Genomic DNA, 27,415 nt, shown 5'->3' on the forward strand with positions numbered 1-27,415 from the left:
AGCTTTGAGGGTCAACAAGACTAGGAGAAAAAAACCTTTTGCTTCTCTATTAACAAGTTAAAGTATGCATATTTTCACATCTAGGTACATCTAAAAACAGCTTGTACTCTTGCTAAATTACAAATTGCTGTGCATAATCCTACTGATGAACAGTAATAACATATAAAGTCAACCAGTCACCTGCCAATTGGAGTCTTTAGCCTCTTCAGTGGGCAGTGGGATCACCAAAAGATTCTGAAGAATAAAAGCAGCCTACAAAGAAAAAAAAAGACAAACATCAACAGTGCCATCTGGCTGCAGTTAAAAGAACCTAGGCTAGTACATACTGAATCAAAGCAATGAAAAGTATACATTAAATTCATATGTCATAATTTTTCTCTTCTAAGCTTTTGGCTATGCAGTGGATTATTTAAAAAGAAATCAAATTTTGCATTATTTAGTAGAATTGAAGCAGAGACGGAAAATTTCCTTTCTATGTAATTTTTCTAACAACTCCTTACACAGTTTAAAAAGATGAAAGTCAGTGGTGAAATCCAAATTTTTTTACTACCGGTTCTGTGGGCGTGGCTTGGTGGGCATGGTGTGGCTTGGTGGGCATGGCAGGGGAAGGATTCTGCAAAATCTCCATTCCCACCCTACTCCAGGGGAAGGATACTGCAAAATCCCCATTCCCTCCCCTCTCCTGGGGGAAGGATATTGCAAAATCTTCATTCCTATCCCACTCTGGGGCCAGCCAGAGATGGTATTTGCCGGTTCTCCAAACTACTCAAAATTTCTGCTACCGGTTCTCCAAACTACTCAAAATTTCCGCTACCGGTCAGAACCTGCTGGATTTCACCCCTGATGAAAGTATTTGTAATTCAGCTACTATTAAATTTATTTTTAATGTTAATGTTTTAATTGTTACAGTTCAGTCTGAAAATTACTTCATGTTGCTTAATTTTTCACAATGGCAAACTTTGGTTTACACTGTGGAGAAAGATCCTTTAAAATTATTATGGGAAATTGTTTTGTTATTTTACATTTCTCTCCTGGGAAATTGCAATCCCAAAACATCTAGATGGCCTGTCTAAAGGCATCTTATGCTGAATGAAAACCAGGAGTAAGATAGGTCTTGAGAAAAACACAAAAAATGATGTAGTGATCTTATTGGGTATAGGAATATATTGGAATATGTTGGATATAGGAATATATAAGAAATATCCTATTCCTATATATCTATCTAGTGAGAGGTGCAACGGTTCAGCAGTTAGACACTGAGCTTGTGAGCTGGAGAGTTGACAGCCTGGGTTCGAGACCCGAGCTCCGCGCAATGGGTGTGCTACCGTTACTTGCCACAGCTAATTAATTACTACATTTATTTATTAATTAATACACACACACACACACAAACATACATATATATAAAAGATACATTGCACCAAGAAACTTCAGTAATGCTTACCTAAGTTTTAGAGTAATGTATCTAATGTAGCAGATCTAGCACTATTCATATAAGAATCATCCACTCTCAAAGTTTTGTCTTTAATTCCACACTGTAATTGTTTTCATTGTTCTCTATTTCTTGGAGAATCTTTTCAGAAGAGAAAGGGAGATGGGCAAAAGCTAAGTGCACAGACCATGCTCTTCTAGATAGATGACCTAGGCACTTGATTCAATCCAAGAAAGTACCAAGTTATAATCAGTTGAAAATTCATTTTTACAGTTATATGATTTACAAACCTCTCTTCGCACCATGCTGCATTCAGATTTATCCAGAAGGATGTTAATCACAGTTCCCCATAATCCTCCTGATATGTTCTGGCAACTTTCTGCTAAAGAGAAGCAGCCCACGTCTAGTGATGTAAGCGCTGATCCTATTGCAAGTGAAGTGAACTTTACCTAATAGCAATGAAAAAAAAATCACATTACATTTATTTAAATATTTGTGTGGTTTCTTATCTTAAAGCACTACTCTGGGTGTTTGCATGAAGACAAACTTTTTCTCCTAAATCGAAATGAATTTTAAAAAATCCAAATTTAAAATCTCAGTAAATTAAATTTGATTTTATCTCTTTTCTTTCCTTGCCCCACAATATGGTTAAAACAGCAAAAAGAAGTATTTCTAAATCTAACAGTCTTATGCATGAAAACATTTTATATACTAGAACGTAAAACAGAGAAAAATACAACTTTATCTAATAAACATCTTTGAATCCATGATTAGTCATCAATTTTGCTGAACATATTATTTTAAGAGATTTTTTTTAAATTAAATGATATATCATTGGTATTGGCCACCAGAAAAATAATCTTAAAGGTATCCTCAAATGTATGTTGGAAATGTGAACATGACGGGAGTTTTTATCATGCTTGGTAGCCATGTAAAAAAGCTAAAAAAATGGATTCAAATATATATATTAATTCAGAAGAACTGAAATATTAACATACAATTGAAACCAGAGATATTCCTTTTGAGACTGATGAGCAAACAGTTGGAAAAAAATTCATTGAACTCTTCTTGGAATTCTTTGTCTATGTACAGTTGCAAGTTGGAGTTTTGCATGAATTGGTCATAAAATGTGCTCTGAACTTCATTTAAGTCACAACAATAGAAAAACATAGTCTGCTTAAAATAATACTACACAAACATTAGATGTTGCCATGGCTTAATTGAACATAACATGTAAACATTCACAGTGCAGGGAGGAAAAAGTATGTGAGCCCCTAGCCTAATGACTTCTCCAAGAGCTAATTGGAGCCAGGAGTGAACCAACCTTGACTCCAATCAGTGTGATGATATTGGATGTGTTGCTGACAGCTGTCCTGCCCTTTAAAAACACACACCTGTTTTGGGTTTACTGGTTTCAAGAAGCACTGTCTGATGTGAACCATGACTTGCAGAAAAGAGCTCTCAGAATACCTACGATCAAGAATTGTTGACTTGCATGAAGCTGAAAGGGTTACAAAAGTATCTCCAAAAGCCTTGATGTTCATGTGTTCACGGTAAGACAGACTGTCTACAAATGGAGAAAGTTTAGTACTGTTGCTACTCTCCCTAGGTATGGTCGTCCTGTAAAAATGACTGCAAGAGCACAGCGCAGAATGCTTCATGAGGTAAAGAAGAATCCTAGAGTGTCAGCTAAAGACCTACAGAAATCTCTGGCACATGCTAACATTTTTGTTGACACATCTACAATAAGGAAAACATTAAACAACAATGGAGCACATGGGAGGACATCACGGAGGAAGCCATTGCTGTCCAAAAAAAATATTGCAGCATGTTTGAAGTTTGCAAAAGAGCACCTGGATGTTCCACAGCACTACTGGCAAAATATACTGTGGACAGATGAAACCAAAATTGAGTTGTTTGGGAAGAACACACAATACTATGTGTGGAGAAAAAAAGGCACAGCACACCAACATCAAAACCTCACCCCCACTGTAAAACATGGCAGAGGGAGCATCATGGTTTGGGGCTACTTTGCTGCCTCAGGACCTGGACGGATTGTTGTCATTGATGGGAAAATGAATTCCAGAGTTTATCAAGACATTTTGCAGGAAAATGTCCGCCAACTGAAGCTCCGCAGAGGATGGGTGATGCAACAGGACAATGACCCAAAGCATACAAGTAATTCAACAAAAAAATGGCTTCAACAGCACAGAATACGCCTTCTGGAGTGGCCCAGTCAGAGTCCTGACCTCAACCTGATTGAAATGCTGTGGCATGACCTTAGGAGAGCGATTCACACCAGACATCCCAAGAATATTGCTACATTGAAACAGTTTTGTGAAGAGGAGTGGTCCAAAATTACTCCAAATCGTTGTGCAGGTCTGATCTACAACTATAGGAAACGTTTGGTTGAGGTTATTGCTGCCAAAGGAGGGTCAACTAATTATTAGGTCCAAAGGTTCACATACTTTTTCTTCCCTGCACTGTGAATATTTACATGTTATGTTCAATTAAACCATGGCAACATCTAATGTTGGTGTAGTATTATTTTAAGCAGACTGTGTTTTTCTATTGTTGTGACTTAGATGAAGTTCAGAGCACATTTTATGACCAATTCATGCAAAACTCTACATAATCCCAAGGGGTTCACAACAGCAGCAAGACTTTTATATGCATAACAATAGAAATATTTGACACTACAATGGTACAATGGAAGAATGGATGGTAGATCTAGCTGAGATGGCATGAATTGACAGCTTTGATGAGAAAAAAGACTGATTAATTTTAAGGCTGATTGGAAACCCCTTTAGGACTTTTTGCACAAAACAAGGGAAAAAAATGAAATTAAAACATATGGATCTGATGATTAGAAAAAGAAACAGAATAGAAATAATAGAAAAAATGAAAGTTATGATGCAAATTTAGAGTAAGAATTTAACATAAATTTATACTTCTAATTGCTGTAGAAGCAAGCCAGAAGTCACTTCTTTGTATTTCTTTTTCTTTCTGCACTTTTGGCTTTGCTTTGCTTTTCATTCTTTCCTCTTTCTTTTACTTTAATTATTAGTTTGTGTTAGTTTTTATTTCAAAAATCAAATTAAATTATTTTTTTTAAAAGACTTGGCTGAACACAAATTTCAAGAGTTTTACTAGATTTAAGAGATTGGGAAAGCTTGTTTATGTCACAATAAATCATTAAAATACACAGAACCTTGTTGTTCTAACACTTCTCAATAGAAGCTGTTTTAAGATCTCCTTCTGTTCAGCTGTGCATATATTATATTAATGTGGGACCCAACTGTATTAAGAAATAGTAGTCATCCTCAATTAATGAACATTCATGACAAAGCCCCCAACAACGATTTACAACCTGATTTTGAAGTTATCACAGCTGCAAACCTCTCTTAGTCATGTGAGCATATTTTGGGACCTTGTCAGGGTGGTTATGATTTTTAAAATTTATTTATTTTTGGCTAGTTTCCAGCAATTACTTCCAATTTCTGGTTAAAAAAAAATAGGGTAAACAGATTTATTTAATGACCAGGGTGTTTTACTTAACAACTGCTGCAAAATGTCTACGGAGAGTCTCAGTCATCCAGGTCATGGTTGTTCCAAAGGTGCTTTTTCAAGACTTTCTAGTTGCCTCTTGAAAAAGTACTTTTGGGACAACTGCTGCAAAACTTGCCAAAAAAATTGGGTCCAGTGGCATGGTGCCTTGACTTAAAGAGTACAATGATTTATGACTGTAATTCCAAGCTCAATTACAGTGGTAAGTCAAGGACTACTGTATTTATGACTGGCCCTCAAAGTTCTATCACAGCACAGTCTCCACAGCCATCTGATCATGATATAGGAACTTGGCAAACAGCTCACACTTATGATGGTTGCAATGTCCCAAAGCCATGATTGCAAAGTTGACAATCAATGGAGACTGCAAAGCAAGTCAATGGGGAAGGTGGCAGAGGTTGCATTTTGCCCCCATAAGCCACTCCAATCGCCTGCTTTTTCTCCTGAGGATCCCACTATGGATCTCATATTCCATAATGGCTGCCACCCACAGCTCCCCTCTACCCACAATCCATATCACAAACACATAGGTCCTCCACCTGCACTCATGCAGCATTGCAGCACTTCTTCCCCTGCATGCTTACTATGCCAAAGCATCCCTTTCCCTGCCTGTCCTTGCATAGGGTCACTGCATTCCTTCTCTTCCCTTCAACACTCCTTAGCCCTCATTTGCCCGCTGGCCCACTTGCAAGACACACAGGACTTGTGAATTCCTGCTGGCTTCCCCACTGTTTTTGCTTGTTGGAAATTGGCAAGTCATAAGTCACAGACACATGAGGTCCTTACTTAACACAAGAAATGGGGACTGCTGGGTTTCCCGTTGCTCAGTGATGTAATCATGTAACATTGCACTTCGTGGCCATACTGCTTCGTAATTGAAATTCCAGTTCCTATTACCATGATTATGAGTAGTGATGGCGCAGTGGTTAGAATGCAGTACTGCAGGCTAATTCTGCTGACTGCCGACTGCCAGCAGTTTGGCAGTTCAAGTCTCACCGTCTCAAAGTTGACTCAGCCTTCCATCCTTCTGAGGTGGGTAAAATTAGGACCCAGATTGTTGGGGCAACATGCTGACTCTATAAACCACTTAGAGAGGGTTGTAAAGTACTGTGAAGTGGTATATAAGTCTAAGTGTATTTGCTATTGCTATTAACTGCGACTACTTGTATTATCAAATTGAGTCTATATTAATCCCTCTTCCATGCAGCCTCTAAGAATTCTAAGAACAAAAGAGCTCTTAACAAATTATCATATCCTTTACCATGTCAACAGTTTTTTTCCAGTGAGATTTCAACCAAACTAGCAAAGGGTAGCAGTGTGGGCTTTTGGAAACAATGGTTCAAGAAAAAGGAAGGTATGCTTTTTTTTTCCGTGGGAGCAATGAATTATTCCCACATATGGGAGATTTCTAAAAGATACTTTTAAGTTGAACATGTACATTCACCTACTACAACAGTGGATGGCCTATGCTTTAGCAATAATATGCAAGATGGTTATTCCAGCAATAGGTAATCCCTCACCAGAAAATAGGATTTTCTTCCGTAATTCATACTTTTCATATCGACCAATGCAAAGAGACAAGAAAGAAGTTGTTAGAAGAACTCTGTGCCCATTCTTCTCCTTGTTCAAAAGCTTTGAGTGAATTTTTTCAGTACTAAAGAGCACATCAAAAACCCAATGTGAACCAGATGTCCAATCCACACATTCAATGAAATGGTGTGTGTGTGTAGGTAGAAACACATACATACACACACTAATCAACACTGGATACGAGGCAAAAAACAATGAAAACTCTTAAAATGCAGCAGAAGTTAGATTAGGGCAATGCAAAGGAATAATTTCTATCTAATTTTAGTTCTTGTTTTCAAAAGCTGGGCCATTTTGTATGCTAATCTTTGCACAGAACAAAACATCTGCCTTCCTTATTTATCCAGTAGCTGACAACTGCCAGAACAATTTACAATTTGATCATAATGGTGACTATGTTACAGACTTCTGATTCTTATCCTAACTATCCCAAATAAAAAAGAAAAGCATCTCACAAGTGATTGAAGTCTATGGCAGAGCAAACAATGTTGTTTAAGTTTTAATGTATTTTAATATTTGTATTGTGTGTTTTTAATTTTGGCTGTTCACCGCCCCGAGTCCTTCGGGAGAGGGGGCGGTATAAAAATTTAATAAATAAATAAATAAATAAATAAATAAATAAGTATTTTAAGGACAAGTGGATGATTTCTGAAGACTCTTCAAAAAGATGAAAAACTTCTGTTAATTGGGAAGCCTTAAATGCAGCAAATTCCCATTTCAGTTGTTTCCAAAATTCAAGGCAGAAAAAAAGCAGCTAGTTTATTAATAATCATTCGTGTACATTCAATGAAAGGGTAATAAAAAAAATAGCATACATGTAAACTCAAGATTCTGAGTATATTTATTATGAACAAAAGAATTCCAAGGAAAAATGATTGGCATGAGTTTTGTTTAAAAAGATCCTGCCTCTATTGGCATTAATCCGATGTTGTATGGCCAGGAAAGGTTAGGGAGAATCCATTTGTTCTTTGGGTTTGCAAAACAACAAAAGGAAAGTTTCTCCTTTGTATGCTGTGGGGGTAGTACAGATAAATAGTAACAGAAGGACCAAACCATCTAAAGTTCTTTCCACACTTGATGCTGAATCAAGAAATAACCACACAATTGCTAAGATCATTATTTCATACCTCTGCAGTTACAAGCCTGGGAGCCAAGTTGGTAAATAATATTTTCACTAGAAGAACAGCACTATTATAGCCATGACAATGGAAAAATACTCAATAAAAGATGTGAATTTTACTAACCTCAGGGTCTCTGTCTACCCATAATGGAATAAGCCACGCTAAACCTTGACGAAATTGACCTTGTTCTTCACTGGTATCATATGGCAAGAACCAGAGTGAAACCCAATCCTAAAAAGAAAATTATTTCTATTAAAAACCAAACAAACAATCTTCGGATTCTCTCTGAACTCAGTTTACATATACTACAAACCATTTATATATCTTCCAACATTTAAACCTATGAACTTTTTGAGTCAGTAAAATGCATATCCTAAACCAGTGCTTATATAGCACACGTAATAAAAGAATATTAGTATATTTTGTAAAGTTAAAAGCACAGGGAAAAAGGTCACCATATATTCTGTTAAAGTTAGGAAAAACGGAAGTAAAAATAAAACCAGGAACTCATTTCACTTCCCTTACAAAACTGCATTTTATATTTGAAGTTAAAAATGTATGAAAAGGTTATGCGCTAATTTAACACTAAAGTTTTATTAAAGGTTATTGTTGGTTAAATTAAGCTGAATAGACAGTTAAAAACCTAAGGAACATAGAATATAAAATAAAAGATAAGAGTCTATATCTTATATAGGAATGTCAGTAACTCTACTTCATCTAGCCTAGTTAGAAAAGAGTCCTTACAGTGTATTCATTGGAGGAAATAGCTCTGAAACTGAACAAAAAGGTTTTATATAAAAGGTTTCTGGGATTTTTTACTGGAGAAAAGCTTAATTTCTGGTATGTTCTTCTTACTTTGTTTCTCCCAACAATTATGGACACCATTATTTTTAGTTCAGTCACATTCCTTTAAATATAGTAGTGGTTACACATCAATGTAAGAAAAGCAGACTTAAAAAAACAAATGAAGATATCAATTCACCTCATTTTTTGGCACTCAGTTCTCCTTTCCATCATCAAAAGGCTGAAAGAATACATTACTCTTACTAGAAATCTTGACTGATCACTGACAGAGGAGTTTTGACATTAGATGCAGCCCACATATGGCCCAAGGGTCAGAGAATACTCATATCTCTATTATAATATAGCACCAAAGCAAACGGATATGGGTGTCTAGCAAGAGAACTAAAATTTAATTTGCATATAAAGATATAAGATGAACGAACTGATCACATGTTGCATAGTCAAATTTCAGGTTATAGGCATGTTGACTTTTATTCTGCTGAATGCCTAGAGTGGACAATTACAATAAACTGTTATGCATTAGAAAAAGTTGTCACTCTCTAAAGGGGAAAAAGAAAAAAAAACCTAAAAATTACTAACTAATCAATTGATTGCCAACCAATCAATTTTAAGAATCACGTAACCTCGATATATTATTTTAAACTTTACTATACATTTAGTCAGTCATCAGTCCTGAGGGCAATGGTCCTTCTTAATTACTAAATGGTTCCACTTCTTACAAGCCAAAAATAAAATATTCATGCTGTAATGTAAAAATAATATCAAGAATAGTGAGGTGCGAAAAAAGTTATACTAAGCCAGCGGTGTCCATTGCCCAACCTTTCTGGCTTGGTGGCCCAGTGGGGGAAGGGTGTGTGTGGAAGAGGGGATAATTCCTTGTCTGAGCAGCTCCATTTGTGTGAGCGGCCACCGCTGGTATGAGAGGAACTTTGCATGGACCCAGGCACGGACCCAGGCACTGACCCGCCGCTTGCGTGGCCCTGTTCAAACAGGCCTGTACTAAGCAATGTACTAATCAAAGAGAAGTTTATCTTATTATTTTCATACCTCATCTAGAGCCTGAATACTCATTTCATGGGACAAGTGAAGCAAACAAAGGACAGCACTCTTGGTAACTCCTTTTCCCATGAAAGACATGGCATTGCCTCCCCACTCAACATAAAAAGATGAGATGACCTGAAAGGAGAAGCAAAAAAACACTGTTCAAAGGCATCACAACTTTGTCACAAATATCAGCTTATCAGCCCTTAAAGTTAAACTCTGGAACAGTTTTGGAGGCTGCTTGGGGAAATGAAACTTCGTTTACATGCAGATTCTGTTCTTTCTGAATTCAGAAATAGCTTCAGCTCTCTCAACGCATACATTTAGCAATTATTAATTCTTGTCCTTACTGGACACTGGCCAGATGTAAGATGCAAAAAAATGTATTAATTGTGTCACTTTGAGGATATGCAAAAAGTGGAAGAGCTTAAAAGCCTGTAGAATTTTAATCAAGGCCTGAAGAGCTGACAGCTATTGTGCACTATATCTGGGTATATAAACTGAGAGATAATATTTCCTTTGAAAGAATTATGCCTGCGTAATGTATGTGTAAAGATCTGGAGTGTGATAATTTTATTCTGCTTATTTAAACTATCATTTAGTTCATTTTCTAAACTCGGCATAAACTCAAATTAGATGTGATATAGGATTTCTTTAATAAAATTTCTGTTATTTTTAAAGGATAGATAACAGGTGTAGCAGGAAATGGATCTGATCAGACGAATTATGGTTGAGGAAAGCTAATTCACTCTCCCCCTTACTCATTTTGTCGCAATTAAGTATACTAACCTAAAAGACGCTACAAAATCCCTTGTCACATTGTAAGGCTCCATTCTTTCCTGATCTCTGATTTAGACTGCAGCCCAGTAGGAAGATCCTTTTCTTATTAATTACGCAAAAGTTGCTCTAAGACTTTTTGCAGCTGTGAGGTTATTTTTTTTTAACACAATGATGAACATATAATATTTAAATTACACATAACAATTAAAAAAATATTCTACTCTGCTGGGCTCTATGTTAAAATGTTGGAGTCTATTTGTGGTGCTCTCACAAAGGAAATGATCTGAGGATTAGGCTTTTTTTTAAAATAGAAATTAACCAAATAATATGGAAGCTATTTAAAAATAAAATTCAATATATGCTATTTTCTATCTAATTCATCTTCAGAAGGGTAACTATTATATGACAAGCATGTTTTTCAAAATTAGCAATAGACACATATTTGTAGCCCACAGTAATGAAAAGTGTAAACATACAACAATTATTAATGTTTAAAGCAGGGTCAATCCACTCTTTTTATTTCTCAATCACACAAAATTTATTTGTTGTTCATTTACCTCAAGAAGGCCAGCTAAGTATTTCTTGCAAATCATGAATGGCTCCATTGTGACAGAGTACGAACTCCAGCCTGGCAGTGCTGTGACATGAACCATGCTATTTAATATCCTTTCCAAGAAAGGTAATCCATAGAAATGAGGGGCATCTGTTACTCGCAAATACTGAAGAAGCTTCAAGGCTAGTTCTGTTCGGAAATAGCCAGTAAGTTCCAAATCTTTTCTGTATAAAATAAAGAAGTTGATAAGATAGGGTATTAGACAGCCAGTTTGGTCTAGTGCAGGTGTGTCAAACTGGTGACAGGCCGTATGCGTCATCTGCAGGCCACACCCACTCCGGCTCCACAAACGCAAAAAACTGTTGTGATATGTCATGATATGTCACGTGATGCGATCAAGTTTGACACCCATGATCTAGGGGTTAAGGCACCAGGCTAGTAACCAGGAGACCAGGATTTCTAGTCATACTTTAGGTAGGAAGCTATCTGGATGACCTTGGGCCAATCACTCCCACTCAGACCTAGGAAGTAGACAAAGGCAAATGGCTTCAGAAATCTTGGAAAGAAACTAGGAGGAAACTTCTGAAAGACTCCTGAGGTTCTAATTAAGTTTTGAAGCTGATTGTGGTCCTGGGACATTAGATCTTGCACTTTAAGAATCAAATAATTATAGTGATTTATATTGTTGGGTATCTCATTTTATGCCATACCTGTCAGTAACAGACATGAACCTGAGTAGAAGTGTATTAAAGAAAGCAATCAATTCTTTCTGCAATTGTTGTCTCACAGCTGTCTTTAGCTCATCAGTGTCATCTTGGGCCGGAGATTCTGGCTGTACCACAAGATCTAATAGAGATTTTGGATTCTGCACAGAAGATCAAGGCATAACATCAGTATAGAACATATGTTTCATTACCTAGTCTCCAACAGAGCATAAAACTCAGGTTGAAGCTAGCAGTTGACATGCAGTTTTTCATACTAGAAAGAAGCTATTTAAGAATAAATTTTCTTAACAATTTATACAGAATTAATATGCTGCATCACTAGATATTCAGTAAACTAATTTCAATGATATAAAAATTCAAGCAAGCAGATGGTAAGTTTCCTGGCAGAGACAAAACAAATTTACCAAATGGTTTATTAATTGACACTGACTCCTTGGCTACAACCTACCAGATTCAGTGAGTTTTTGAAGACAGTTTGCTTTTGGTGAATATATTTAAATGTACTTCCTGTCACAATAGTCATTCTATGGCAAGCATACATTTCTCCTGATCTAAAATCGATTTTTATTCAGAAAAAAACATGATTGTTTCTAATGCATGTGCTTTTTGTTGTGGAAGTTCTTGTGCATCTTATTTTTATATGACATAACTTTTAATAATGATGGAATAAAAATCTAATAAATGAATGAATGACTAATGGACAAAGTCTCTTTTTCTGCAGAAGATCAGGGTCCTCCTAGACGGAACTCCTCCTCCAATTCATTCCGGTATGCAGGGTCAGGATTTTAGACCATATTATGGGAATAAATTGTCATCTCCTAAATTAGATTACCCATAGGGATTGCTCCATCCAAAAAGAAAAAAAAATCAACCCCTTCTTATACTTACTATACACACATAGTAAGTATAGTAAATAGAGATAGTAAGTAGAGAGTAAAGAGTCTTTTGAAACAAGTGTAATGGCACAGATCTGTAAGTACACTGTGAATTGGTTACGAGAAATATGATGACTACCTCAAATGATGAATACTAAACAAAATTTTCCCATAAGGAATAATGTAATGAGTAATATAGTGAGTCACAAGGCAGCCGATACCAACAAGTCTGTGTTGAGTATCAAACAAATGTTGAGAATTGGGACAAAATATTTGCGTCAAAATGTGTTGAGTACAGTTGAATGCCAAGCTACCACTGTATGTGAAAATACATAATTTGTTGAAATCAGGTGTTACTCAAGACCCTTACCTGCTTCAGGACCACATCCAGGATCCATTTTAGGTGTTCTGAAATATTCTTCTGTTCCTTCATAAACTTGTTTAAAAAGCATATGACATCAGACAAAAGTTTTTCATCCTCTGAAGACACGGGAAGCACTTGAAGAAACCTGTTATGCACAAACCATAATATCGTACATGTCATTTTGTAGCAGTATCCTGTTACTAGCATTACATGATTAATGTAGTTTGCTGAAATATAAAGTTAAACTTAAAAAGATTGAAAACAGCAAAGTGCTGGTGCTAAATATAAATGTCAGAAATACAAAGCAGATGAATACAAGAGATCTTTTTTCATAATAATAAAAATAATAAACATCAAAAGGTTCAACTACGAAACACCATATTAAAAGAAAAGCAGAAGGAATAGTCAAAGAAGAAATGTATTGCCTTTATCATTTTCCCTATTCTTTATGCATTTAGCCTCCATTAACCATCTGTATATACAAATCATACAGCCAGAAAATTGCCAAAATGAGACGTCTCACTGATCTAGGCATTCCTCACAATATTCTGGCAGGCAGATAAATGCAGGGCTTACAGTAGGAAGGGCAAAAGGGCCAAGCATGTTTTGTAGCATTGCTTTATCCTTAGCCAACCTGTGAATGTGAAAACGTCTTCCTTTTTGGTTGCTAAATACACCTGATTTACCGTTTTCAAAGGCATTTCTTGTTGTGGAAAATGCTTGGGAAGAGTCTAAAGAAACTGGCTTTGAAAATGTCGAAGCTAAATCTACAGTGACAGGTGGCTTTGTAGTCAGTTAGGTACCTTGTTCTTACACACCAACCTGCTTAATGCTGTTTGCCAAGCCAAGGACTTGAAAGTGGCTCCACAAGGACTACCGCTGCACATTAATGCCAGCCTATCGTTCAAAATATAAAAATTCATTTTTGTGACAGCAGCCCTAACTTCCCCATGGGATGCTGCTTGAGTGATGGCATTAAGACAATCCTGCAGACCAAAGGTTGCACACGTTAATTTAAGGATAATAATATCTTCTGAGGAGAGCTTTAAAGTGCTGGAAAATCTGGAATTAAAAAAGAAAAGAACATTAAAATGACAATTAAAGGATTTATTTTAAAGTAACCAACGAATATAGCATCTCAATTTATATTTCGTTTTTTCTTCTTTCATCGCATTGATTTAAAGTTTTATCTTTTTGGTTTTGGAACCATCAAATAGAATTTGATCTTCTTGTTCTATGGCACAGTTCATGAAGAAATCTTTCACTACAGTGTTTTTCACAAGTTTACAGGATACACAAAGAGTATCACAAATATATGCCCAATCAAGATCGGAAGTATGGAAAGTTTAAAGAAAAACTAAGGATATGGGAGAAATGAACAGGCGCCTGTCTTATTGCTTGTTAACAATTTGGACCCCTGGCTGGAAACTTTGTTAGGAATCTCTGACTTTAAAACATTCTTGGATTCCTGTTTTCTCCATCCCTGATTATTAATTATACTAGCTGGAGAGGACAGAATTTGAAGTCTAATCTTAGAGAGTTAGATTCCCAACCCTATTCCCAAACGGAGTTTCAGTGTTTTATGGTAGGTGCCATTCATTAAAATAACAGTATAAAAATTTCCAAGTGAAGACCAAAACTCTAAGTCAGGATTGTTCTTTGTTAAATACAAATTGGAAGAAATATTAGAACTGGAACAACAAAATGAATAGCTTACTGTTCTGCTGCTGTCTCATAACTGGCAAGCGCAACTAAACTATCTGCTCCATGGAACCAAGACAAGTTCCAAGCCATTTTTAGCATATCTGACACGTGTTTTGAGGCCCAGAATTCACAAGAAAATGGTAACACCACCGAGTTAGGACTGACAGCATGATGTGCAGAGACTTTAATAGGTAGATGATACCTTTAGGAATAAAAAGGGACAAATTGAAATAACGCTGGTTTTGGAGAATAAAATTTGTATTGCTCACTATGATCATAGTCATGGTTTAAGGCTTCTGAAATATTTCTTTACACACTACTCTTACACGGCATATAAAATGAGTTCCTATTCAATTAGTATAGCCTTTATTGTCATTGTACATCATGTATACAGCAAAATTGGTTAATTCAAATTCAAATTGGTTAAATCAAGTTACTGACAGTCCCCCACATTAACTTTACATCAATCAATTCTGTAGAATCAGTTCATCATAAACTAGAATCCAAATTAAAAATAACATTGTTATGCCCCGTCTTAAGTTATACCTTGAACAGCAACAATCAGGAGCATTTATAATTTTAACTCTGTGTATTGGTTGAGTATACACACTGAACTAAGGCATAGTTTGCTTTAATCATGGTTTAAAATATAGGATTGGGGTTCACACATAATTCCAATTAATGCCAGCCTAGCATTCAATGCAATAAATTGCAACTACTATGTCCCTGTTTACACATCACATTTAAGTCACAACTGCAGATTGTTTGATTTTCATCCGCATGAATGAATTCAGATCTTCTGCTTTGCAAATCATGGCTTATGGTTAATATATGAACTTTGTCATTTCAGACTGCTCAAACAACCACAACCATTGCTTAGAATTCTGTGAGTTGTGGTCCTCATTTTTGACTGATGCTAGATGGGTAAATATAATTACTGTCAGCACTTCAACGCTGGCATAGAGAGCAGAGGAGAGAGAGAGATAAGCTCTGAACTTTTGCCTGCTAAATCCCTTTGAAGTCGGGTTGTCGTGGAAATGAGGAGGGGGGGACATTCCTGGGAAATGACAAGACAAGAAGTCTGAAGAATGACTTGGAAGATAGCCAATGAGAAGCAGAGATTTGGGGATCGGAAAGGGAGGGGTTGGGGGGCAAAAGGTCAGTCTTGTCCGCATCGAGTTATGATCCGGTGGCTGTGCTCAATTAAAGAAAAGATTTCCTTAAAGATTGGCAGTTTGGAAATTCATTTATTTTGAGATAGCATCGAAGTCTGACAATTACAGAGTAACAAAAAGGAAAAAAAACACTCCTCACAAAAATGCATAAGGTTCAAGTATTCCCAAAAGAGTAGTGTTGTGGGTGGAAGGGAGCAACAGAAATTGATCTAAGAAGAGAGCTTTCTATGCTGTTGCCCCCACCCTGTGGGTATACTCTCCAGAGATTAGGTAGGCCTGTACTCTCCTGGCCTTCCAAACAGGAGTCAAAACATGGCTCTTTGGCCTCACATGGGGGGCTTAGAGGAGAATGTAGGCCCAGGGCTAGTTAGTGCCCTGAAGAAACCTCCCTTTGTTTTAACTAATTTTAACAGGGTTTAATCATCCATGCCTCCTTCTAAGTTTTGAATTTGTATATATTGTTTTTATATTTTAATGTTTTATTGTACACTGACCAGAGTCCCACTCTGAGAAAGATGGGTGAATCACGCCCTAACCAGACGTGAAGTTCTCGATAGCTGCAAGAGAGTCCAATTAATTTTTGGAGGCCCTTTAGTAGGATTAGGTTTTATTTGTGAAAATAAATAAGTAAATCAATCAATCAATCAATCAATCAATCGTAATGGGAAAGTCATCATGGTCTACACCAAATGATTTTCATACTTTAACTAGAACATAAATGAAATAACAAAAACAAATAAGTGTTGTGTTTCGTGTCAAGGTCCTTCAAACATCTGTGAAAGGCTTTCTAGATTTTTTTTATTTATTTAAAATATTTCCTTTACAGTGCAAAAAAACAGTATTTCTGCAAGGGTGACTCTTAATATGAATAATAACTCTTACCTCCTTACAACGGCAACAGGCAAGGTGAAGTGGGAAATGCTAGAAGGATCACAGGAAACAGTATCAGCCCTGCATAAAACAAACAAATAAATTCAAACAAAACCAAAGAAGATACTAAGTGTTAATCAGTACATGCCTTAAATGTCATATACATTTAGCTAAGCACTGTCATATCTACACAGGGCAATGCTCAAAGTGTAGTGAAGGAAATCTGCATTTTAGCTTAATGTCTGTCAGGTTTCACACTAGGGCTCAGTACCAAATCCAAGTCATTAGCTTTTTTCTTATTCAGGAATTGGCTAAATTAGGCCAAAGATTCTTTGACATGACTTCTCATTCCAGACGAGAATGAAGCCTGATACACAAAGAGGATTTGCCAGCTTCAGGACAAAGTATCAAAGACCTTTTTAAAGACATGGGTCCCCCAAACTAAAACTCTTGAGTTTCTTCCCTTCTACCTTTTTAATTTAACAGCTATGTAACTAATCTTTGACGATCTTGGAAGGCAGCTGATAAACACTGAAATAAGGATACTTTCTAGCTGGGAAATTCTGGTTTCCATCTCATCAGCTTCAGCCCTTACAATATCAGCAATATAAAGTGTGGAAGCAGGAGGCAGGATAGAAGAAAAACATAAAGAATCATAATATGGCTGTCTGGTCATGAAAGACCAGATTGACTGCCATTCATTGACACTGGGTGCCCTCCTGCTGCTTCGCTTGCAAAACCACAACAACCCAAAGCAGAAGTGTTTGTAAGCAATAAGGTAGGATATGCACATCTGACAAAATCTTTAAGTAAACAAATATTTTTTGGGGAAAAAAATTCCTGTTTTTAAATAAGTTTTAAAATATTTCACATCTTATATAAAATACATAGATGCCTTCTCAAAAATACCTGAGGGTGTCGAGATGATAATAAAATAGGCCACCTTGAAATAGAACATAAAGTGATTTTTGCCAAAGGCATTTGAAACAACTACACTGGCAGGATTATCTAAATAAAGTGGCTAATTTTCAGGTTATAAAGAGAACTAAACTTTGTTTTAACTAAAAGATTAAAATATTATTCTTAGGACTGGAAAGATAAAGCAAGTTTGAATATCTGGATCAACTCTTAATTTGAAGGGTTCTTATTTCAATGTTATCCGAAAGTATTTTGCAATAACGGCATTACTAAAAATATAGATATTACCCTTAACAACACCTTTGTGGTACGAGTTTTTAGTACAAAGTTTTTATTAATCCATCAGCAATTAACATGGGATGGAAACATCTGCCACATCTTTCTGTTCTGCATTTATTACTTTAGCACATCTTAATTAGTCACCTTGTAGTCAATGGATCTGTTTCGGAAAAAGGTCCTGAAATATTTCCTCTAATGTGAGCAGAAAAGTAGGTCTGATTATATTTCTAGCAATGATAGGCTTTTGATTATTCAAAGGTGTCAGCAGGTCACCGTGCTACTCTTGTGTTTGCATCTACATAATTTAAAATATCCCTATAGCGAAAGGCAAGGAGACAGTCAGCCACTGTTTTATATTCTGCTATTTGATAAATGCAAGCAAGGGGGGGGGGGGGAGAGAGGAAAGGAGAGGGAGAGGGAGAGGGAGAGGGAGAGAGAGAGAGATGATATACAAGCATAAATGTTGTCTATAATTTACTTATATTGCAGCTGGCATTAAAGGATAGTTTACTTGCAGGAGTAATGAAGTAGCACAGAACCAATCACTATAGATTATCCTACCACATCTCTTTCCTTGCTGCTTCATCAAAAAGTAGTAGACAAAATAATACTGCGGTTTCACTCCTGATAGCACCATAATCTTGGAATATCAAGGCAACTGAAAATAGAACAGAGGCATTTGCATGCTTTTTTCTAAACAGCATAAAGACTTTCAAAACTCTAAATACCAAATTTCCAAAGAACAATTAAGTATTTGCTTTATGATCTATCAACAAGACATATGGGAAATATTAATTGTGCTCTTAAAACTGCAGGCTAGGAAATGAGAATCTATCCAGCTTTTTGAAAACAAAATACTTGTAAAAATATCACTCTTGATATTTAATTGCTTAATTCAAAGGTATAAAAACGAATGCTTTCTACACATTTTTATTTTGCTTTTATGATGTTACCTCTAAATAACACAAGCAAGACAGAAGGCTGGTAAGCCAATGACAGACGTTTGACTGGATCAACAGACAGAAGTTTCCGCAAAAGAGCAAGACATGGCAACATCATACAGTCCATGATCTATCAAAATAATAAAAAAAAAGGTTTGTTAACTAAAATCTGTATTATTGAGTAACCTACTGAGTAAGTATTCTGAAACTTCTCTGAAATCAACACTCCTTGGAAGTTTACAGTAATGTCCTTCAGTACATTACCTTAGTCCATTATTCACAAATCCAGAGAATTAACTTCTCATAAAAAAGCTCGTATTGTAATATTTAATTCCAAAGACATAAAAGCATTAGAAATAATCTGTGACACATTTTTGAAGCAAGCCTCTCTGTTTTCTTTGACACCATAGAACATCTAATATAGATGAAAATTTGCAAGAACTTTTAATATTTCATCCCAACTGACTCACAGATTAAATAGAATTAAATTAAATGAAGGTTTCTATTAATGTTTTAAATAAAGCTCTTCTAAATTTATTTACAAAATTAAGTTTCTGCTGGGAAAATTGTATTGTAATCATGAAACTGAACAAACCATCCTTAGATATACAAGTAATGTTGTTCCAAAATCTCTGAAGTGGGGGGTGGTCGGTTTTGGCATCATTTAAATCATGAAGAAAAAACTAAACACTTTATTCAATATTTAATAACTGATGGGACTAATTTGGCTACTCCTGCAATCCTTGAGCCACAGAGTTGAGAATCAGCCTGAAGGAACCACCGTGTAAATGTATCTAGTCCCTGCACCACCTGAATTTCAATAGGATTTAACCACCATTCCTGTCTGGGCTCCCCACTTTCCCTCAGCCCACTGCCATGGCCCACCTATCTTCGCACATGGCTACTAATGATATTACAGTGTACCAGTGTAGACAAGAAAAAAAAATGGTATTTTCCTAATTCCCATCATTCTTCACTACCCGCCTGAAAAGTAAGTTGCTGGGGTTTTTTGTTTGTTTATCTAAAGCTTTCTATGAAGAAAATGGACCTCATATATGTGAATCAATATATCAATTCCTAAATAAGGTAACAATCTAGAATGGTCTTATTTAGCCATTTGTGATGTAGCCATTTATGACTGCTACTTTTAAAACTTAGGGATCAGCTAAATTATAACAGACTATTCTGCTTACTAATCAAATAGAAAGAGGAAAGAGAAGAAGAAGAACATGAATCTGGAGTTCCATATTAGCTTTCTTCCTCTGCATAAACATGCTTATTTAAACAGCAAGTTTCTGAATGAGGATTTATTTAGCTTTTTTTACAAGCTGAGAAATGATACTAGAGTCAAAGAATTAGATACTGAAATTTCCTTTCATTGCAGTCCATATGTTTAGTCCATATCTTGAGGTAATACTCATATTCCAAATAGAAAATATTTAATTCCTATCTAAATTATTTGACTGAATATACAATTTTGAAGCCTGGGATGGTTCTTCTGAAAGAAAAGTTGAAATAGATGTACCTTGCCATCCTGAGCAACACACTTAGTAAAGTAAGCAAGAATTCTGTCCACTACACCCATATTTTTGATAATTGGATGCAATTTAGAATCTGGAAGAAAAAAAAATTAGCTTTCCATATGCACACTTTACAACAACATATAACAGTGGATTCAGATTGATTCAGAACTGCTTTATCTTTAAATAGGCACTAGTTATTAGATAAACTAGGTATGGATAAGTACTTGTGCCTCCTTCCTACAATCATTAAACTAGATTTAAATACTGAGTCACAAGTCCTGATTTGTGGTCAATTTCAGTTCCCTGTCAATCTTCCAAATATTCCCATCTTAATTCCTGTCACTCTAGCTTTGTGATTACCACCCCACTCCCCTGTTCTGCCAACAATAATGCATTGAATGTACTCTTCGGTTACAAATCCTTGGTTCATTTTGAGGTAGAGAGGGGATAGTGGGAATTGCTGGTATAGGATTTACACACACACCCGTAGCTTTTTAGTATTTTTGCTATAACTCTGACTACCTTCTGGATATGCTGATGTATTTGAAAAGGGTATTTTGAACCAGCTCCTGGAGAATTGAAAGAGGAACTAGAAATGTGCATGAAACCTGCCACAAAACGTTGCAGAGTGAAGTGTTTCTATTCATCTTTCTAGCCAGCAGGCTCATCCCTTTCTCATATTACTCCATTTATACAAGTGTCTTTGGGTTTGGGTTTAAGGAAAGTGAATTAGGAGGTCACGCTATTGGCATATAAACAGCAAGAACATACAAAATACATTAAAAGCGGCTAAGGAAAGCTGATTCAGATTTTATTACAAGAGAAAAATAATCACCTGAATTACCCATCATGTCATGACTTTCCCCACGTTGGAACAACTCTGTGTCTCAATGGTAAATTATATTAAATTATATTTTGAAGAATTTTACCTTGCATGATTATGACTAATTGCTCAGCTGCTGACTTCCTCAAAGTCAAATCAACGGTGTCCGATATAAAGATACTATACAATTTTTCAACTGTCTCAGCCTAAAAGTAAAACAAATATATCCTCTTATTTATTTGTTCACATATTTTCCCATATCATCTCTTATGGGGAAAAAGCCATCTCAAGTCTAACGTCACCAAGAAGGAACTGCAATATATATAGCAGAACCTTGGGCTTCAATTTTCTCCCACAAAAGATCAGAACAAACAACTGAATATTTCCAAGATCAAGCTAGAATATTATTGCCTCTGTTTTAAAGCCCAACTATCCATGTTTGAGGCTGATATCTCACAAACTGATTTGATTGTGCTGCTTTATAATCTTCCCAAATTCATTTACAGAGAATTGGGGAGTTTCTAGGTATTTCCTGTTGTGTGACTATAATCTCTAATAGAATATGAGATAATTGCTTTATATAGGTAATTCTCGAGCCCAAAATTTCTGTTGCTAAGTGAGACATTTGTTCAGTGAATTTTGTCCCATTTTACAACCTTTCTTGCCACAGTTGTTAAGTGAATCACTGCAGTGGTTAAGTTAATGGCACAGCTGTTAAGTGAATTTGGCTTCCCTGTTGACTTTGCTTGTCAGAAGGGCACAAAAGGTCATCACATGACTCCGGGACACTGCAACCATCATAAATATAAGTTAGTTGCCAAACTTCTCAATTTTGATCATATGACCCTGGGGATGGGCTAGAATGGTAGTGTGAAAAATGGTCATTAAGTCCTTTTTTTCAGTGCCATTTATACTTCAACAGTACCATCGGCATTGCATTTCCTTGCTTAGGAGATCCCTCCGGTTATCAATCTTGTGCCAAGTTTTCTCCGTTCACCTTAAAAACAGATTCTCTTGTGTCATCTAGCTTGAGTTCAATAGGCTTTTCCACAATAAGGATGTTCGAAATACTTGAGAGAATGCTGCCATGCAACAATGGACGCTTCAGATGGGACTCTTCTTCTTCCACAAGGTGAAACATTAACTGTTTGAGTGCCACAGAACGAACTCTGGGGGAACAAAGCATTTCCTTAGAAGGTTCCCAAACTTTTACTGAAGAAATATGCACACAAAAATCTAAATCTCATACCACATGGTTTTGTTTTGTTTTTTATCACTCTTGATTTCATTACTTAACTTCTCAAACATCTTTAAGGCCATAGCCAAATTGTTCCTGTTAAAAGCCAGGTTGTGTTCTGCTCCAGCTCCAGATTCCCAAGGATTGTGACACACACCAACGGTCCTTATCAAAGTTATAACGTACCAAGAATAAACAAAGTCCGGCAAAGGTTGGCAACCAGCCCAGAAACCAAGATACGATATGACACTCACTCTCCAAAATGCTCTGTAATAATTACACCTTGTTTCCAGCAAGAAATTACAAACTGTGTGTGACTTAAATAGGCTAAGGGAGTGGCCAATTAGCCTCAAACCTTACTCTCGAGGAGACCTCCTCCTCCTGAGTAGCCATTCATGCCTTTTGGCAGCCCTGCATGCTCGAGCATTGAGGAGAGGCTCCTCCACTTCGGACTCTCCACTTGAAGGAGCCTCTGGAGGTTCTGAAGGCCCTGGCTGAGTCTCTGCCTCTGGCACCACATCCTCTTCAGCCTCCTCGCTGTCCAATGCGAGCGCCGGCTGCTGGTGCAACCCCACACCAGCCTCCTCGTCGTCGGAATCAGCCATGATCCATGCAGGCTGCTGGCGGGCCACAACAGGTTGACTGAATTAAATCTGATCAAATTTTTGCATTACATCAGACAGCACTGGCTGCCAGTTAATAATTTTAGGCTTTCAAAAAAGTACACAAAAAATCAAATAGTTCAATATCAACTCAATGTTGATGTAAAAGTACAGCAGACGAGATTTCAACATCAATGTTTCACAAGTTGATTTCCTTCTCACCTCAATCAGTATCATAATTTCTGTACTCCACTTTCCCAGAAGTAAAACAATCTTGTCACTACTTTTTCAGCCCAGTCAGTCATAATCAATTTCTACACTCCTCTGCTTTTTTTCAAATTAGTGTCTTTCAGCCTTCTGAAATTTTACAGCCTTCTAAGGATTGGCAGAGTTTCCAGCACCTCAAGGATGTGTTACTTCATTCTAAAAATGATTTATCTAAGTGGAAGGTTGTCACTTGGGCTGTGTGCCATTTTCTATCGTTTTGCAAATTGGCTAAATTGACATGCAGTTGAAAAAATTGTATCACCTGAAAGCACATTTAAAGGAAGTACTACGCCCTCATCTGCCTTTTCCATTTCAAACAAAAGTTAGCATACTGTATCTTTAATACTATATTCCATGGAGGCTAGGGTACAGATAGTAACCCTTCCCAGGCTGAAATGTGATTGCTAATTTACTTACAGTGGCTTTTTTGAGAAGAGAAGACGAAGAGAAGCTCTTAGTCTCGTAGTCCTTGGGAGAATCCCTTCATTTTCAGTCGTTGTTTCACTCAGGGTGAGCATACAGTTACCTAGAGGTTCTTCTGTATTTGCATAACCCTAAGTAAATACTTACAAGTTAACACAGGCAGTTAATTACCATAAGTAAATATCATGCTCCAAAAGAGACATCATTGCTTTATTACCAAGAAAACTGTCCCCATAATTGGCAACAGGAAGTTAATAGACCAATTGATAGGCAATTGCCATTTGTTTTTCAAACGTTCATTGTTTGTTGGAGAAGTTCCAATTTGGGGGGGACAGCTTCTGGCCAACTGCGGTTCAATTTTCTCAGCAATGTTGCCTTGTCGGGTTGTACGGGTACCAGCACTGCCCACCAGAAACACAGCAAAAAAGCTTCCAGCACAATCTATAGCGGGGGTCCTGTATGTAATGCTCAAGTTCATTAATGTTCCCTTTGTGCGCTTACTAGCCTTCCGGTTCCATTCAACTTCTAATATTTCCTTTTAAAAAAGTATCAGGATTTTAATATATTTTAATTAAAATAGTTATGTGCCTCCAGCATCATCAAGATGGGGACCTCCATCTCAGTACTTTCTTTGAAAGTACATCAATCTGCTCAGAAAAAGGATAATAGTAAGTAAAGGAAGTCTTAATAGGGAGTGTGGTGGTGATGGGGAAACTAGAAGAGGGACTAAATCAGTGCATTGTATCTGATTGTGTCTGCCACTGTAGCCATTTTGACACTGACAAGTTGTCTCCCATCAATATCTATGGTGTTAAAAAAAAATGCGAGCACCTAGAGTAGCGAGATAACTGGAAAATAAATTTAACAAATAAATGAATAACATTCATTTCTCAACATTCTAAAAGTGTGGGGTCCTTGGTGCTCACTGAGCTCAGTTGTTTTCTTGCAGACATTTCATTACCAAACTAGGTAACATCATCAATGCACTGGTGTTACCTGGTTTGGTAATGAAACATCTGCAAGAAAGCAACCAAGCTCAGAGAGCACCAAGGACCCCACGGTTCAACCCTCAGTTACAAAATATTCTCTTCTATTCTAAAAGCGTTCCCCCAAAAAGATAAAAGAATTTTGCTTTATGGATTGGCAGAAGCATATTGGTAAGTGAAACAAGCAAAATGCAACAACTCTCACAATAAGGTGAGTTTGGAATTTTATTTGAAAAAGATGTCGGCAATGGTTACAGGAAAAGAAGTTTCCTGATGGGGTGATTATATTAAATTGATCATTTATATCCCACAAGCCATTTCTCCAAGTAACCCTCATGTTATGATCAGTAAAAAGTTCAAGATGGTTCTGAACAGTAGATATCCCTCTAGAAAACTGTCACATCATCAATTTCAAGATGCTACTTCCTACTGAAAAAGTCTAATGCTACTTACCCATTCAGCTTTAGTTACAAGCATTCAAGCCACAACTCTAGTGGCAACACCTCTTATTTCTGGTTGCCATGTTTACATATTTACCCTTATTGTGTAATGTCAGTACTGCTTTTTTTAGCAAAGCAATTAAGCTTATCTGAAGATAAACTGCTTTTCAAGAAGATGAGATTACCTGAAGAATTGGAATAACAGGATAGAGGGTTTCAATAAACTTGTTCCAGGTCTCTGCTGCCATCATCAATCGGCCTTGAAGAAGATACATCAGTAGAAAGGTGGCAGCTGAGCACACCTGTTTTAATGAGAGAAGATACAATAGCGCAATAAAGAGTGTTCAAACCAATTTGCTGGTGTCAGAAATGGAAATTAGGCTTTGCCTTGGGACATTGCACCAAATAGCTTTTGTGTTTGTTTTCTTTTTCTTTTTAAAAAACAAGAAAGCGATAAAATACTGTCAAGTATCTACTGCCTGTTAGCACTGAACAGTCTTCAAGCAGAGAGTGGGATTCAGGTCAAGAAATGCTTTCAATAAAGTATTTTGAAGAAGACTTTTAAAAATAGTGCTCTAGTCTAAGCATTTAGGAAATCTTCACAATTTAAGATTGATTTGCTTATTACCCATAGAAAAAGCAGAGCATATTAGAAAAAGATCTTAAGATACTAACTGAACTTGAATCTTAGGACAACTCTCCCTCCCTCCCTCCGTGTGTGTGTGTGTGTGTGTGTGTGTGTGTGTGTGTGTGTGTGTGAAACAAATAAGAATTATACTGTATAAAAATCAAAAGTAAGCCTGGGTGCTACCAAATGACTAATTGCACTTTAGTCATTTTCTGCATTACTTAAAATTCTTTTTATACTTCTGAAAATTCTCAAACTTCTTGCAATCCTAAGCATATTGAAAACAAAAGCAAGTTCCATTAATTTTAGCAAAGGAAATAAATATAATGCAGGTTTGCGATCTATATATACCCAGTTGCAAGAGAGCAATTAATTAAAAAGCTAAACAGGGTGAAGTTTACAAAGGTACAAAGCTTTGGATCTACTAATTTCTTTTAATTTACAGATTAATTCTGGTAGTGGTAACATATTCAGAATGATGTACCTCATGCTGGGAATCCTGAAGCCCAAAAGTGCATATTTCATAAAGAACTTTGGGATGAAGCAGAAAATGTACACCACAACTGATTGAAGAAATAGACTTTACAGCATTATGAATGCCTAAACATTCCTAAAACAAAGACAAAAGATGTTTAAATATTAATCTGACAAGACATGAAAATACTTAAGTCTACTGCAACCCATTTTCAGACTGAAACACACACACACACCATATCCATATCCCTAAAACTGCAAACTTTTCAAGCTTACAACTGGGAGCAATAGTGCTGGTTCCCTATTGCTAATAAATCCTGTCATCTAGCTCAAACCTGCTAGTTTCTCACAGCAAGAAATCAGTGATCTGCAAGCAGAATAACTTGGAATAAGCAAAAACCTTTCTGCTTGGTCCCTCCTGCCAACCTTCTTTAAGGTTGCTGGGAGAGAACGAGAAGAAAACAGCAAGAACACGAGGGAACGCTCTCACCCTGGCAATTGATAAAGACCAAAAGTACCGTCCATCATGCAGTTAATTTATTTCCATAAGGCAATGATATCATTAAATCATAACACAGTTTATAATATGAAAAATTCAAACAGCTATTCCTTCCTCTTTGAAACTCAGCAAATTAAAAAAAACACTCACACACACCCCTCAGAATTAAATTCACATCAGGCAATTTCAAATTTATATAGTGAAAGATTGAAGTTTTTCAGCCTGACTAAATCCCTGGGAGGTTATTAAATGGAAAAAGGGGGAATTTAGATGTAAGAGAGGGTGTGGAGGGAAGGGTATTTCTTGGATTCTGAAGAAACCACAGGCCTTGTTAAATGCTAACCTTAACAATGTCAAGGCAGCAGCGATAGGCTTCTGTTCTAATTTTTGGCACAGGATGCGACAACAGATGGAGAAGCACCTTCTGACTCTCATTCTGCAGCAGTGGGTCAGCTCCAGCAGATTTCCAGCTACAACCAGAAAAACAGAGTATAAAAGAAATGGTTTCAAGGCTTAGATAGCAAATTCTCTCCACTCAAGACACGCAGAAGCCTTGGATTATTATTCAGTTATTTATTCGTTGTCATTCCTGGGTAAATTCCCAAGAAGATGAAACTTGGCAAGCTAAGAGATTTGGGGGTAATTTCAGCGGTTAAACTGATCTTGTAGAAAAATGAAGGAAGATTTACTTTAACGCTGTTAGCTCTTCTTGACACATTTGTGGATGTCACCATTGTCAAGGTAGTAAAGTTTGGGAAGGTTTTGTGATCATTGTTT

General features: G+C 36.6%; 1 protein-coding gene across 1 annotated transcript in view; it reads right to left on the reverse strand.

Annotated features, from left to right (window-relative positions):
• The window catches only part of RTTN (rotatin), a 102,657-nt gene that overhangs the window by 51,928 nt on the left and 23,314 nt on the right, over positions 1-27,415 (reverse strand). Inside the window, exons 14-32 of the mRNA XM_070942419.1 lie at positions 26,982-27,108; positions 26,150-26,275; positions 25,223-25,339; positions 23,606-23,742; positions 22,080-22,251; positions 21,189-21,288; positions 20,262-20,350; positions 18,749-18,866; positions 18,357-18,453; positions 16,611-16,679; positions 14,567-14,755; positions 13,672-13,911; positions 12,856-12,994; positions 11,596-11,750; positions 10,890-11,109; positions 9,559-9,687; positions 7,831-7,938; positions 1,723-1,881; positions 181-252 (exon numbers count right to left, since the gene is read on the reverse strand). Coding sequence (XP_070798520.1) covers positions 181-252; positions 1,723-1,881; positions 7,831-7,938; positions 9,559-9,687; positions 10,890-11,109; positions 11,596-11,750; positions 12,856-12,994; positions 13,672-13,911; positions 14,567-14,755; positions 16,611-16,679; positions 18,357-18,453; positions 18,749-18,866; positions 20,262-20,350; positions 21,189-21,288; positions 22,080-22,251; positions 23,606-23,742; positions 25,223-25,339; positions 26,150-26,275; positions 26,982-27,108 — 2,563 coding nt within the window. The remainder of the gene's footprint in view (positions 1-180; positions 253-1,722; positions 1,882-7,830; positions 7,939-9,558; positions 9,688-10,889; positions 11,110-11,595; positions 11,751-12,855; positions 12,995-13,671; positions 13,912-14,566; positions 14,756-16,610; positions 16,680-18,356; positions 18,454-18,748; positions 18,867-20,261; positions 20,351-21,188; positions 21,289-22,079; positions 22,252-23,605; positions 23,743-25,222; positions 25,340-26,149; positions 26,276-26,981; positions 27,109-27,415) is intronic.

This window comes from Pituophis catenifer, unplaced genomic scaffold (genome assembly GCF_029215685.1).
Source record: "Pituophis catenifer annectens isolate HBS135680 unplaced genomic scaffold, rPitCat1.0.hap2 SCAF_3, whole genome shotgun sequence".
NCBI lineage: Eukaryota > Metazoa > Chordata > Lepidosauria > Squamata > Colubridae > Pituophis > Pituophis catenifer.